The sequence below is a fragment of the Anabrus simplex genome, chromosome 12, assembly GCF_040414725.1.
Source record: "Anabrus simplex isolate iqAnaSimp1 chromosome 12, ASM4041472v1, whole genome shotgun sequence".
NCBI lineage: Eukaryota > Metazoa > Arthropoda > Insecta > Orthoptera > Tettigoniidae > Anabrus > Anabrus simplex.
This window is the reverse complement of record NC_090276.1, coordinates 60,024,925-60,040,555: the sequence shown is the minus strand read 5'-3', so window position 1 is coordinate 60,040,555 and position 15,631 is coordinate 60,024,925. Positions and strand designations below refer to the sequence as shown.

General features: G+C 39.7%; 1 protein-coding gene across 1 annotated transcript in view; it reads right to left on the bottom strand.

The window, feature by feature from the left end:
* Positions 1 to 10,400: 10,400 nt before the first annotated feature.
* The window catches only part of LOC136884435 (small ribosomal subunit protein mS39), a 42,027-nt gene continuing 36,796 nt past the window's right edge, over positions 10,401 to 15,631 (bottom strand). Inside the window, exons 10-12 of the mRNA XM_067156600.2 lie at positions 14,618 to 14,853; positions 10,700 to 10,886; positions 10,401 to 10,613 (exon numbers count right to left, since the gene is read on the bottom strand). Of these exons, the coding sequence (XP_067012701.1) occupies positions 10,443 to 10,613; positions 10,700 to 10,886; positions 14,618 to 14,853 (594 nt within the window). The 3' untranslated portion in view covers positions 10,401 to 10,442. The remainder of the gene's footprint in view (positions 10,614 to 10,699; positions 10,887 to 14,617; positions 14,854 to 15,631) is intronic.

Below are 15,631 nucleotides of genomic sequence, written 5' to 3'. Positions count from 1 at the left end.
CTGAGGAATTCAATATCTATCCAGATTTTATTATCACAGCCATCTCACTAACAGAAAAAAATGAAGTATCTTGGCTTCAGTTTTACAGTCATTTTCAGTCCCCAGTCAAATCCTTTGTGATCTTCAGAATAGACTACGCGTACCAATTGCTTTCCCATTGCTTCACTTGGTCCTTGCCTTATATTTCCATTCGAAGCAATGCTGGCATAAACTTCTCAAAGTCGAAGCTCTAAAAGAAATTCTGTTTACCAGCTCGTGCGGTTGATGATTTATAGTCCCACAAAATTCAAAGGCCTCTGTATCTTGCAAGCAATATGGGAAGCTTTCATTCACCATATCAATAGACTTAAATGTTTACGCAAACTAGGGAATTCATATACTGCATCCTGAACGTGTCAACCTCCACAGTGAGAACAAGTAATGCCTCCGAGAACTCGATCTGATGGTGTAGTCTTACAGATTCCTAAGATGATTTACACCAAGCTTGATAGCTACAGTCGCTTAAGTGCGGCCAGTATTCGGGAGATAGTGGGTTTGAACCCCACTGTCGCCAGCCCTGAAGGTGATTTTCCGTGGTTTCCCCATTTTCACACCAGGCAAATGCTGGGGCTGTACCTTAATTAAGGCCACGGCCGCTTCCTTCCCGCTCCTAGCCCTTTCCTGTCCCATCGTCGCCATAAGACATGTTGATGCGACGTAAAGCAACTAGCAAAAAAGAAAGAAAAAGAAAGGAAAAAAATATTTCGTGGATGGTAGAAAGATCCATGATGTGTTGAGAAATAGAATTTGACAAGTGGTGCAACCTTCCCCAAAAAAGTACAGGAGTGGTCATATTCAAGGAGCACACTCCCACTAACAGACAGTTGGGGTCAAAGACCACCAAGGCCTTTTCTGTAAAAAAATTATGTGAAGGACTGAAAATGTTAACTAAGGTAGCAGCAGTAAGAGTTATCCCAACTAGGACCCAAAGCACTAACCACTGAAGGTGATGCCACAACAAGATTGAAACCATAACATGTTTTGGGTTCCTGAGGAATGTTATAGACATCACGGCATTTGCAGTATTGTAGCTACCAGTTTGAAAGGTCTTGGTTTGATCGTGTATGAAGTAGTTCATGTAGTGTCAGACACAGAGCACTCATCGATACAAGGGGGGATCAAATATAAACAGGATTTTATTTTTTATTTAAATTCATTTATTTAAAAACACAAGGCGATTACAATTTATTTTTCTACATAGTTTCCTGCTTTGGAAATGCATGTGTCCCAGCGTATCGGCAGCTGTTTGAAGCCCTCATCATAAAAAGATCAGGGTAGTGTCACCAGCCAGTTGCACACGCAGTCTTCCATACTCTTGCCATCTTCAAATCGTTGCCCTCCTAGAGCTTCTTTAAGTGGTCCCATCAAATGGAAATCACAGGTCGATAAGTCCAGGCTGTAAGGAGGATGATCAAGTGTAGTCCAGTGCATTTCCTGTAGCTTGGAGACAGAGCTGCAGTATGGAGCCATGCATCGTCGTGGAAAAGGATGACCCGTCTAATCGATTGGTCTCGTTTTTTCCAGCGATATGCAACCCTCACCTTGTTCAACAGCTAGCAGTAGTAAGCAGCATTGATTGTGCATCGCTCATGCAAAAAAGTCAATCAGCATAATGCCTTGCCGATTGAAAAATCGGTTGCAAGAACCTTGCCAGCCGACAGTCAAGTCTTGATTTTCACTGGTGCTGCCTCCCCTTTCCTCCGCCACTCCTTACTGGCTTGTTTGGATTCAGGAGTGTAGTGTTGGACCTATGTTTCGTCGCAGGTGATGATTCGACTCAAAAATGCATCACCGTCCGCACACCTTGCTGTAAGGCTCTGACAGACCTCCAAACATCACAATTTCAGATTTTCGGTCAAAAGGCGAGGGACCCATCCGGAACACACTTTAGGGAACTGTAGGTCGTTTGTGATGATTGCTTGACAGCTCCCATAATTGATTCCGATTTGTTCTGCAATTTCTGATACTGTCGATCGTCGTCAATAATGTCTTTAACCACACGAATGTTTTTGCTTGTAATGCTTCTCCGAGGACAGCGATCGTGTTGCTGATTTTCCACACGTTCTCGTCCTCCCTTGAACTTTTTATGCCAGGCAAACACACGTATCCTTGACAGGTTTGATCATCGAACTGTGCAGCCAATCTCTGGCAAATTTCCGCCACTGTAACTCCTTCACGAGCAAGAAATGTTATGTGTTGCGCTGTGGAGGGGTGCACCTGTTGCTCCGACATCGGGAGCATTACTGACAAAACGGCAGGAAATATCTAACAGCACACTCTCCCCACTCCTAACAGTACTGCCTAAGCATAGCAAAAGCGTGGGGCCAGTGCTACCAATTGTTGATGTTCAGGAACAAAAATCCTGTTTATATTTGATCGACCTTTGTATAATAGCATTTGATCCCAATAGTAGATCTGGATACATCATTGACCCAACCATCAGATTCCATACACACATTGGCAAAACCATTGAAGTGGATCTGCAAAAGAAACCCATTTACCAACCAACAATCCCATACCTTAGTGATCTTGAAGTTGTTGTATTGATGGTTGGGGCAATTTTTTTTTCAGGAAAGAGAAGATCCCTGAAATGGTGCGTAATTCTTCTGCCATCTCTACTCTTAAGGGTTCTACAAGGGGGTACAAAAAAAAGATTTATTTTTTAAAAGCTATATATTTTCAAATTTTTTTACAAAACAACCTTATTCCCTTCAAAATACTTTCCATTACAACTAATACATTTGTCCCGCCGCTGCTTCCACTGTTTGAAACATTCTTTGTAATCTTTATAAATGGCTGACAGCTCCTCCCTCGTTTTCTTGACCTCTTCAATGTTGTCAAATCGGTGCCTTTTCATGCGGGGAAATAAGAAAAAGTCGCACAGAGCCAGGTCAGGTGAGTATGGTGGAGGGGCAGCGGAACCATGCCATTTTTAGCTAAAATCTAACAGAGATGGCTGTGTGTGCAGGTGCAGTGTCGTGGTGAAAGAACCAGTCTCCTGTCTGCAACAAATTGTTTTTTTTTTTTTTTTTTTTACGAACATTGTTGTGCAATTTTCATAAAACTTCCAAATAAAAGGTTTGATTGACGGTCTGACCTGGGGGAACGAACTCCGAATGAACTACGCCGTTGGCATCAAAAAAAGCAAATCAGCATTGTTGTGATGTTTGATTTGACTTGACGACATTTTTTTGGACGGGGTGACAATGATGTCCTCCATTGGCTTGACTGTTGCTTTGTTTCTGGGTTGTAACCATAGCACCATGACTCATCAGCAGTAATGACCTTTGATAGAAAATCTGGATCAGTTTCAAGCTGTTGTTTCTAAACACGACATGTTTCAAATTAACGTTCTTTTTGATTGTCAGTCAGAACCCAAGGAACAAACTTGGCAGCAACCCTTGTCATTCCCAAATCTTCTGTTAAAATTCGCTGAACCGAGCTCCAAGATGACCCACTAATCTCTGATAGTTGATCTATTGACTGTCGACGGTCTGTGAGCACAAGCTCTAGAATTTTTTCAAGATTTTCGTTAATTCGGGCAGTTGATGGACATCCAGAACGAGGTTTGTCATCAATCGACATGTCGCCATTTTTAAGCCGAGCAAACCACTCGTACACTTGAGTTTTTTCTGTTGCATCATCTTTGTAAGCTCTTTTCAGCATTAAAACAGTTTCAGCAGCATTTTTACCAAGTAGAAAACAATATTTCACAGGTGCATGTTGTTCACTTACACTTGCCATCATAAAAAATGAAACAAGTACAAAACAGCACTAGCAAAAAACGATGACTGCACATGAACAGAACAAGCCAGGTCAACAACACAGGCGGCACTGAACTGGCAGTGAGTTGCGCTGTACACACCTAGTGGCAGAAATGCGTACTACACAAGCTTTACCCATGGCAATGTTATTCTGGTTATTTTTGGGTACCCCTTCGTATTCTCCTTGATATGAGACATCGCCCAGTGAACACATATTGGTGATTGTTTTGTTGTTGTTGCCAGGCTGTGTGGTCAGACAGTTGAGGTGCTGGCCTTTTGACACCAACTTGGCAGGTTCAATCCTGGCTCAGTCCGGTGGTATTTGAAGGTGCTCAAATACGTTGGACTCGTGTCGACTGGCACGTAAAAGAACTCCTGCGGGATAAAATTCCGGTACCTCGACGTCTCCGAAAACCGTAAATGTACATAGTGGTACGTAAAGCAAATAACATTATTTATTATTGTTTTGTTGTTGTCTCATTACAAATATACATTGTATTTTCTTTTTCTTCATGTTTCTGCTATTGTCTCCTAGACCTGAACTGAGGAAGCCTTTTCAGATGTAATTTATAGTTGAATGTTCAAATTGTTAAGATGTATGGTACGCTTTATCCATTGTGGCAGCTCATATTTTGAAAAGTCTGAAATAAATAAACAACAGAAAATTTATAGAATTGTGCCATCAATATCAAAGGGCTTAAACTATTATGGTAACTGGTTATTTCAATATTATTTTGTGGCATATGTGAGAGCATTTACTCAATAAGGAGCATTATTAATTGACACATGTATTTGTTATAATCAGGGAACGCATTTATATGTAAATACATATCTCTTTAGGAAGCTAAAATTAATTATATTTTGCATTATCTTTACGAATCATGACGTGTGGAGTTGAAAAATGGAGTATTCATTTTCCATATTTTGGAGTTTAGCGCATATGTTCCATATTCTTCGTCATTAAAATCAATATAGTCCATATTTCGGCTAAAAAGTATTAAGTTATGTTAAATTAGCCGTCCTCTCAATAATGGAGAAATAAAAATCTATATTCGAATAATTAATATTTGAACTGATGTGCAGGTCATTATCATGCCTGTCCACATCTGGGCTGATAAAATAAGCTGATAAGCAATGCGAAGAAAGAGAGAGGTTGAGCCCGGAAGTTGTGGAGATCAGCCGGTCAATACCACGACTATCTGAATCACACTTACAGCACTGATAAGCTGCATTACATAACATCAACTGTGTCTGTACCATAATTAATTTCGTAACTAGGGAAATCTCATTCATCGACGATGTGCTAGTGGTTTCCGGATTAGTTCGTAATTCGGGCATTCCCTTTGATTGCTTCATAACTCCATCTAGTTCACTACCAGTCATTCACAGTTTGAATTAGCAGTGAGACGGATCATAGTGTTCTTGTACGTTCAGTGTGTGCAGTTGTATATTGATATTCATTGAAGACATTAATGTTGTTACAATATGCCTAAAGTAGCTCAGTCAACCAGTTTAAAATTGAAAAGTTACGTACCAGAATTTAAAGAAGATGGTTTATCAACTGACAGTAAGATATTATTTTGTAATTTGTGTCATTGTACAGTGACAGTTACTCAAAGGTTCCTTGTGCAACAGCACATTTCAACCAGTAAACACCAGGCTAACAAACAACGAGATTCCAAGCAGAGACAGTTGTGTCTGACACAACCACCAACTTCCAGTGTAACGTCCGAGTTCAATACCGATCTCTGCCGTGCTCTCATCTCTGCTGACATACCTCTCTTCAAACTGAATAATCAGTGCTTCAGGGAATTCCTCGAGAAATATACTAAACGATCCATGCCGGATGAGTCAACGTTCAGGAAAACATACTATTCAGCCATATACGATGAAACTGTTCGGAAGATAAGGCAAGAGGTTACAGACGGTCCAATTTGGGTTTCCATTGATGAGACAACAGACAAAGAAGGCAGGCTAATTGGCAACATAATCATCGGTTTGTTAAGCGAAGATTATTGTAAACGGATTCTCTTACACTGTGATGTTCTAGAAAAGTGCGATAACAAAAAACTATAGCAAAACTATTCAATGAGGCTGTGGGTATCCTCTGGCCACAGGGCATTAAGAATAATAAAGTGTTACTTTTTATTAGCGATGTCGTGCCTTATATGATAAAATCCGGAGAAGCATTATGTGTTGTATATCCTAAGATGACTCATTTAACATGTGTAGCACTTGCCTTTCATCGTGTGGCAGAAGTGGTAAGAGGCAGTTACCCCAAAGTAGATTTCCTCAGTGAAAAAAGTTTTTCTCAAAGCCCACCGAAGAGTTCATCTTTTGAAAGAAATGTACCCAGAGATTCCATTGCTGCCTAAGCCAATTTTAACTAGGTGGGGTACATGGCTGCAAGCGGTTGAATATATAGACTGTATTAAGAACGTTCCGCATGCCATGGACTCTGAAGATGCAGCCTCAATTGAAGCCGCGAAAACAGTTGTCTGCGATACAAGTGTGAAAAATGACTTATGTTACATTCAGCATAATTTTTCATTCATCACAAAAATACTGAAAAGGCTCCAAAACTTGCATCTCTCACTTTCTGAAAGTTGTGCAATTGTGAAACAACTAAATCATGGTACAGGTAAAGTTGCAGATGTAGCAAACATGAAGATGGCCACTGTACTTTCAAAGAACCCCGGATATGAAGAAATGTCAAAGGTTGCTGCAAAGCTGTGTGGAGATTTAACTGTAAAATTAACATTGGATTTAACCCCAGCAGATATTGTGAAGTTGAATTATGCCCCCATTACCTCTTCTGATGTTGAACGCAGTTTCGGTCAGTATAAATCTGTCCTTAGAGATAATAGGAGAAGATTCACTTTCCAGCACTCAAAAGAACATTTTGTGATCCATTGTTTTGGTAATAGAGAATAAAACATTGTGTGTTCTTCAAATATATTAAAATGAGAAGTGCAACATTATGTTGCATGTAGATCTGCTTTGTTTAGCTTTTTTGAACTTTGATATTAAATAGAAATTAATATTATATGTGTAATTTTAAGTCCATATATAATTCCATATTTCAATAAAAATAACTAAATATATATGTACATATTTCAATAATTATTAGTACATATAAATCCATTCCCTGGTTATAATAATAATAATGATTATTATTATTATGTACTGATGCACATCAATGGAATAATTTCCATGATAATGGAAATAAAATTAGGAAATATCCAGAAAGGAAGTACGCTAGTCCCTCTAGACTGACACATATGGGACCAGGTCTTGTCAGATTATAGAGATCTGTTAGATTACTGGATGGTCTAAGGAAAAACCAATTTTATTTAAATAAAAGGGTTTAATTTATTTTAAAGACCTTAACGATACCATGCACTGTTAAGACTATATATTAAAAGAAAAACAATAGTGTATTTATCAAGACATATTAATTGAAAAGGACATTTTTTTTTTTCTTTTCTCTTAAAGAGAATATTTTCTCTGACAAAGATAATGTCACATTACTGGGGCTCGTTGTGTCACACTAGAGAGACTACTGTAGTAGCAAATTGTAGGCTGAGAACAGGACACAACTGCCTTGATGTGGAATTAAGGAGAATTTGGCATTTATCAGTCCAGCAAATGCCCAGTATGTCTGGTTCATGTTTCCATAATGCACAATGAGCCTCTACTCCACAGCCTAGAAGTTGACAACAATAAGGAAAAGTTCAGAAACATCACCATGCTTTACTGAGATGCCAAAACATCGATGATTATGTGACTTCTCCACATCTGCCATACAAATTACATTATTATAAGCAGATGTTTCTTTTCTTCTTCTCTTCCCAGGATCTCCTCATCCTCTTGCTATGATTTTTCTTCCCTTCTTCCATCCACGCAGTGTTGGTTCTCATCTTTGGTTTTCCAGCAGTATGATGTTCGGTCATCAGTGTTCTCAAGCTAGGTCTGTCCCATATAATTTCATCTGTTATGCTGATTTCTTGAAAGTCTTTTTCGATTTAGATTATCCAATTATTCTTGACTTTTAGTGAGGAGGCATAATTATAGTAAGCATTTTATTGTCCATTCTTTAAATATGGCCTTAAAATTTCAGTCATCTTTTCCTAGTAGTATCTGATGTTTTCTGAGAATGCTGTAATAATTCAGAAGATATCCTATTCATCCACACTACTCCTATGCATACTGGACCAAAGATTTTCCTAAGGATTTTCCTTTACTGTTTATCTAAATTTTTATTTAGTGATCTGCCGTTTGGCTGGGATTCACACTAAGCAGTGGATGAGGGGAAAGCAGCATGCACATTTTTCCCACGCTATGACAAGAATACAGAAGAGAGATAATGAGATGTGTTGTGTCTATTTCTCTACCAGAGAACTGCATAAGCACAGCAGATGCAGTACATTATTGAGCAGTAAATACAGGCTTAATCATAGCCTTTGTAGATCTGTATTCCCATAGGACATATTTGTTTTAAATTCTTCATAAGAATAATAATAAACTTAGCATGAAGATACTGTGATTTGAAATAAATTTTTGCTCATTTTTTTTAATATCCAAGTTTGTTTATAATACAGACGTCATCACGTACTTGGTTCACTCGGGATGGTTGTCGGTCACGTGACGAGAGCAGTGGACAGGCAGGTTGCATACCGTGGCGGTACTGTACTTGCCGCTCGGAAATGTTACCATATGAACGACAGCAATGAAATACATACCAGTACATAAATAAATCATCTCTGAGGAATCATCAAACACTATAATATAAATAGAGTTGAGTAGGATAATATGAAATGTACGTACATACTCAAATATGTTATTTTTATGTTTTTCTAGTAATGCTATGCTTTCTGGACCTTCATATTTATCATACTTGTTGGAATGACATAAGGAACAACGGCGTTGCAGATTAAATTTTTTAATGTGATTCAATATTTTATTACATATTAAACATTTTGTGTGTTACTTTTTTGAAGTATCAAATACTCTTCTTCCCAAGAAGGTTTGAAACTTATTGGCTTTGATGGCCTACGCTGTGCTGAACTCTCTTCCATAGTAAATGCAACATTTACCGACTAGGAGCGGAAAGGAACTGGCCACCCTACCGCACGTAAACTCCGGCTCAGGAACACCTCTGCGGAGGTTCGAACCTGCCTTCGGGCAGAAGAACCCTTACCTTACCTTACGGACTAGGGTTGAACATCGTGTGGTGTGAGGATAAAGGCGGGAACACACTATTGTCACCTCACGTGAGTCACGCGTATCCTGTCGCAATTTAACCTGTCCAGAAAGATGTGCTATACCTTTGCACCACTGACCTTCAGTGCGTACTACGTCATGCACTTCCCCTACTTGCCCGCTAAGCTGCTCTTATTCCTCAAGAGCGGGGAGCAAACTGGCTTGGAAGACATTTCAGTCTCGATTGACGATGTCCTTTATCATAGACACTGTCTACTTTCCCCCCCCTCAGTCTTCACCACTTGGAATGAACAAGTGAGAGAGGCAGTGAAAGAGAATCCCGTAACAGCTACATAGAAAGATCAAGATTACAGTGCTATGTACACATGCACAGAATGAATATGGAAAGATTGCTGAGAAGAATGTTTGATAAGAGAGGGATCTAGAGGAAGGCCAAGAGACAGATGGCTGCAAGGACTTAAGGAGGATGTAAAGGCCGGAGGACTCGGAGAGAGACAGAAGAGAACACAATATTGGCAAACTGAAGACAGTAGAGAGGCTAATATTCCCAACAGACCCAACCAAAGGCTGGAAAATGTTCAAGATTATGATGATAGTTTGAAGTTCTCCTTTCATCAGTCCATAACATGGGTTGTAACGAAGATATTGATATGACTTTCTACCAAAATGTAAAAAAAGGCCTGTCTTTTTTTCAGGAAATAATTATTTTGTGTGGCTATTTCTAGCCTGGAGCAGCCCTTGTAAGGCAGACCCTCCGATGAGGGTGAGTAGCATTTGCTGTGTATAGGAAACAGCATGTTTTTGTGGTGTGAGTTGCAGTGACATTGGGGACAGTACAAACATCTATTTCTCGAGCCAAGGAAATTAACCATTTAAGGTTAAAATCTCAGACTCAGCCGGGAATCGAATCTGGGGCCCTCTGACCATTCAGCCAAGGAGCTGGACTTGGCAGGAAACGAAAAGGTTACTGTCAATAAGGCAAATATTTTGAAACACGTTTTAGATTCAATCCATCAATGAAATATTGCCAGCTGGTCTTTTTAGGCTAGTGACATTGGTGAAAAATCATCAGTCAGTCCTTTCTGCACAAGTGGACACTGACGATATATCATCAACTGGTCCTATAAGGGTTGAGGGATTAAAGTTGAAGTTGAACTGTTCAATTCTACATAATTTAGCAACTTTGTACTACACTCCATTCCAAATGACAGGGCCTACCCCAAATACCTCACTCTGCTAATACAGGTTACCACAGAACCGATTAAGTCCTAGATCCCTAAAGAAACAAAGGAGACTTTCTCGAGGACAATAAATGACCCTTGAGAGGACTTTAGATCTGAGACAAACTTGCCACATAATCAAACAAAAAATGTATTGTATTTACAATTAAATATATTTAGAACTAATGTGTACATATTATGCACTCGAGACTGTTGCAGGCTCTTCTTTTGTCTGCAAGACCTCCTTTCCTACAATGTTGGTCAGTTTCGCCAATGCAGCACTGTCTAATGGAAGTTCGTCTCTCAGCTTTTGGGCCATCTTTCCTGCTTCAGGAAATCCAACATCTGCACTGAATTCTATACAGGTCTGAAACAAAAAGAGAAAATCTTAGATATTGTTAACCAAGAAGAATAACAATTACTTTCATTTTGATCAGTTAAAAGTAAACTCACAATTGCTCTTGGGACACTCTTTTGAGCTATGCAAGCATCCAGGAAACACTGAAGTGCCTCCACTTTCGGGAGTCCTGCAATGGTGTGTTGGGATTTCACCAACTTGTTTACAACTTGGCATGCCTCGCTGAAGTTCCCAGCTCGCACAGTCAGAATAAGAACATCTCCAAGCATAGCACCGCTCCACCTAAAATGATACAGAAAAGGAACCTTGTAAATTTTCCTCTCAAGGCATCAGGTGAAAAGAGGTGCCATTAATATTCTACATTCAAATTCGCTGTGTTGAGCCCTACAGATTAATGGTGACACTGAGCTAGTGACCCACTCCAGCTTGACATGGGATTAATTGTTAATTAATGGTGATAGTTTTTTTTTTACAAATGAAAAAGTCTTATATTATCCTCCTTTTCAATACAAAAGAAATCTATATTAGATGGGATAATATCTATACATGTTTCAGCCTATCTAAAGGCCACAAGCGCAAATATTACATTTATGTAAACACTAATAAAATGTGTGGAAAATAAAAACCTGTGAGGTAGAAAAGATCCTCTTCTCTAAAAACTCATTTGATTGACATAAAACTTTTTAAAACTTTTAAAAATGTAAATCTGTGTTGCGCAGCATAGTGAGATCATCAATAAGGCGATAATGAGTGTGTATCATCTGCAATGGGAGGGGAAAAAATATTTCAACTCCTTCACTGCGGTAATTAACTTTTTGCGATTCACTTCAATGCAGTATTCGCTGCTTTAGTTGACTACTGTTGACATCAGCAATGTTACCAACACATCAGTTAATAATGCACACATGTCTATGAATCTCTTCAGTATTACATGTTAAAAACACAAGGTGAGTCATTTTTTTCTTTTTCTATTCCTGCTTCTCCCACTGCAGGTGATGCGCACTCATTACCCCCTTATTGAGGGTCTCACTACGCTGCGCAACACAGATTTCCACTTTTAAAAGGATTAGCAAGTTTTATGTCAACCAAATGAGTTTTTTGATAAGAGGATCTTTTCTTCCTCAACATGTTTCTACATACATACATACATACATACATAGATACATACATATCCAGTCTTACCATAAATACTGTCCCACCTTTTGAGGGTGGCTGTACTTCCGCCCGAATGAAGGAACGGCTACAAAACCGGTATCGTGAGGCGTGAGTCATTGCTGGTTGAGCTGCAGAAGTGTACAGTTGTCAGTTTGAAGTTTTCAAGATATGGGAGTGTGAGAATTGTGTGGCCGTGACAGCATTACACAAGGTAGGGCAATCACCAGGGGAGATATTCAAAACCCTCCAGAAGCTGAAAATTAGTAAGAAATTTGTTTACCACACTATAAATCAATTTGTTGAGGTTGGAACTGTGAAGGATCGCCTGCGGCAAGGAAGACCGCGCACAGTACGAACGCCAGAACTCATCAAAGCAGTGGCGGCTCGTGTGCGACAAAATCCGGTAAGGAGACAGTCAGTGATGCCTCGTGAGTTACAGATATCAAAAATGTCTATGTCTCGCACGTTAAGCATTGACCTGGGACTCCATGCTTACAAACGACGCAAAGGACATCTCCTGACAAAATGAAATGAAGCACCAGAAGCTCCTAAAATCAACGCGCTTACTTAAGCGTTACGCGGCTAATGGTCATCGCTGAATCCTATTTACGGATGAAAAGATTTTCAGTGTTGAGGACACTTTCAACGCCCAAAACGACAGGGTATATGCCCATTCCTCTAGAGAAGCTGGTGAAAAGGCTCCAAGGATCCAGAGGGGTCATCATCCCTCATCAATTATGGTGTGGTGGGGTGTGAGCCTCGAGGGCACAACGGAGCTCCATTTCTGTGAAAAGGGAGTCAAAACTTCAGCTAAAGTGTACCAGGAGACAGTGCTTGAGGGACTGGTCAAGAATGTCAAAAACACCCTCTTCCATGGACGGAACTGGAGCTTCCAGCAGGACTCAGCCCCAGCGCACAAGGCATGGACAACCTAGCAATGGTTGGAGGCTAATGTTCCTGATTTCATTTCCACTTCAGATTGGCCGTCTGCAAGTCTAGATTTAAACCCTTTGGACTACAAATTGTGGTCCAAGCTTCAGAAGATGGCTTCCAAGAAAAGACATTCCAATATTGAAAGCTTAAAGCAGTCTCTTTGGAAGGCAGTTGCAGAATTTCCAGTTGATGTGTTGCGTAATGCCATTGATGAGTGACCACAAAGACTTAAGGCCTGTGTGCATGCAAATGGTGGCCATTTTGAATAATTATTTGTGGTTATGGTTCATAATGCATCTATGTAACACTTGTTATTAGGATATTAAAATATCTCTAACCATTTTGTGTCAATTTACTTAAACGTTTGGGACAGTATTTATGGTAAGACTGTACATACAGGCATACATATCACATGTCATTCCATCTGTATGATGGGTTAGCAAATGAAGCTCCTCCACCAACTTCTGTCTTTGTACTTTTCTCCTTCTTCAATGCTGTCCCAGTCGCCTCCTTCTTGCTGAATGTCGTTTTTCACTGTGTCTCTTAATTCCACACATTTTATTAGTGTTTACATAAATGTAATATTTGAGCTTCTGCTGAGGATGGCCTTTAGATAGGCTGAAACATGTATAAATATTATCCCATCTAATATAGATGGTTTTTTATATTGAAAAGGAGGACAATATAAGAATTTTTCATTTGTAAAGTGATAACCGTCAATACGGAATGAGATTTATAACATGCAATAATGGTGATAGGCCTTATAAGATTTCCTTCAAGATGACAGTTGTTTTCACTTATACACAGCGCCAGCCTGTTAGATCACACGTTTCTCTCCAGGCGATACTCGGAACCATTCCTGTGCTTTAACGGAAACTATAACTCCTAGACCTTAAATGCAAGTTTAATAATGTAAAAGGTTTTTATATTCATAAGATTATTGAGTTGAATAAACAAGGGAAACTTGACATGTTGAGAGAGATTACTGAAAATCGTTAGGGAAAAGAATTAGATAATGGTGTTGATCAGAACAGAAAGGGAAGGGAAACTAATTATATAAAAATAACGAGACAAAACCTTGAAATTGTGGAGAGCTTCACAAACTTGGGAAGCAAATTGATGCAGGATGCAGGGCTGGACATAAGAGATCAGTAACAGGATTCAACAGGGACATGCATTCTATCAATCTGAGAGAAACCTTGAGAAGAGGAAGGAAATACCAATGAAATTTAAAGAGGTGATGTATAAGATGTACTGCTGCCCAATACGGTCATATGCAGTGGAGACCTGAACAATCACAAAAAGACAGATTTTTTTTTTTAGTTTGCTTTACATCCCATCGACACAGATAGGTGTTATGGTGACGATGGGACAGGAATGGGAAACCATGGAAAACCATCTTCAGGGCTGCCGACAGTGGGATTCGAATCCACTATCTCGCGGATGCAAGCTCCCAGCCGCGCGCTTCTAACCGCACGGCCCATTCTCCCAGTGAAAGGAAGGCAAGCCACAGCACAAAGATGAAGGAACACTGGGCTAAGAAGAAAGCTCACCAGAGTTAGGAACCACGTGGTCCAAGGAGCCTCAACAAAACAAGAAGAACTGGAACACAGTTAAGGAGGAACAATGGTGGTTGGATAGAGGACGATGGAAAGGTGCCATAAACATCCCAACCCGGCGGTAGCTATACGAGGGAAATGGACGATGATGGTAGATAATGGACTAACTAAAGCGATCCTATGCAGTCATTAAAGTGAAAGAAGAAGAGGAAAATCAACAGTTTTGTCAGAGATTCATGATACTGACTTGGCAGTATGAGACTGGATATGAAAAACATGATGTCAGACAATATTAAATATATTAACAACAGAACAAGTTTGCTGAGATTTCCCTTTCTATACTTCTTCCAAATTATTCACACTCACCCAATCTGCCGATACCTCCCTTCCTGCACATCTTCCAACTTGTTCCACACATCCCAAGCAACTTTCCCAAACTGAGTTTCCAGCTCACTGCCAGCAGGCGGTCGGTTGCGTACCATGCAGTCCAACAGTCCAGTGACCAAATTCTCTCGATCTGTGTGGTCGAACGTCACCATGTCAGACCATAAACGAGGAAAATATTCCACAGCACCATTCAGATCAACAGCTCTGACCACCTCCTGTGAGAACAAAATACAATATTAAATATTTAGAAAACATTTCAATGAATTAAAAAAAAAAAAGTAAAAAATGCAACACCATTAAGATATGAGGAAATTATGATCACTCGAGTACTTCAACTCTTTCAACGTGGTAGCTGATATGCTGTGATTCACTTCTTAGTCAACTACTATTCACACCAGCAATGTTACCAACATAGCAGTTAATAATGCACACATGTATTATCCGCACACTTAATCTTGGTGCATTTACACCCTAGTGCTGAATCAGTCGACCTCGGATCTTGGTGCATTTACACCCTAGTGCTGAATCAGTCGACCTCGGCGATCTTCGAGATTCGTACTGGCAACCTTTGAAACACAAACTATGAATCGCTTAAGCATCGTTGTGCGACATCTGGCGTACACTTTACATACTAGTACTGTTGTTGTTTACACAACAAAGCCAATGTATAGAATTCATGCTAGGAACAAGATTTGCATCGAGAAATTTTTTATAATGTTATATAATGTGTATGTGACATAGTTGTTGGCTTAAGATGATAACGGTTTAGAAATTTCATATCGATCGATCATATTCTCGATTCATTTCATTTTCATTCAGTTGGCACCACCAGGCAGCACTATCGATACCGGGACAGCTCCCTCCTTACTCCTCACCCCCGTACACAAATGCACCAAGATAAAGTGTGCGGATAATACATGAATCTCTTAGGCATCACATGTTATGAACAACAAGTGAGTAAACTATTCACTATAACCATTCATTATTCTCAAA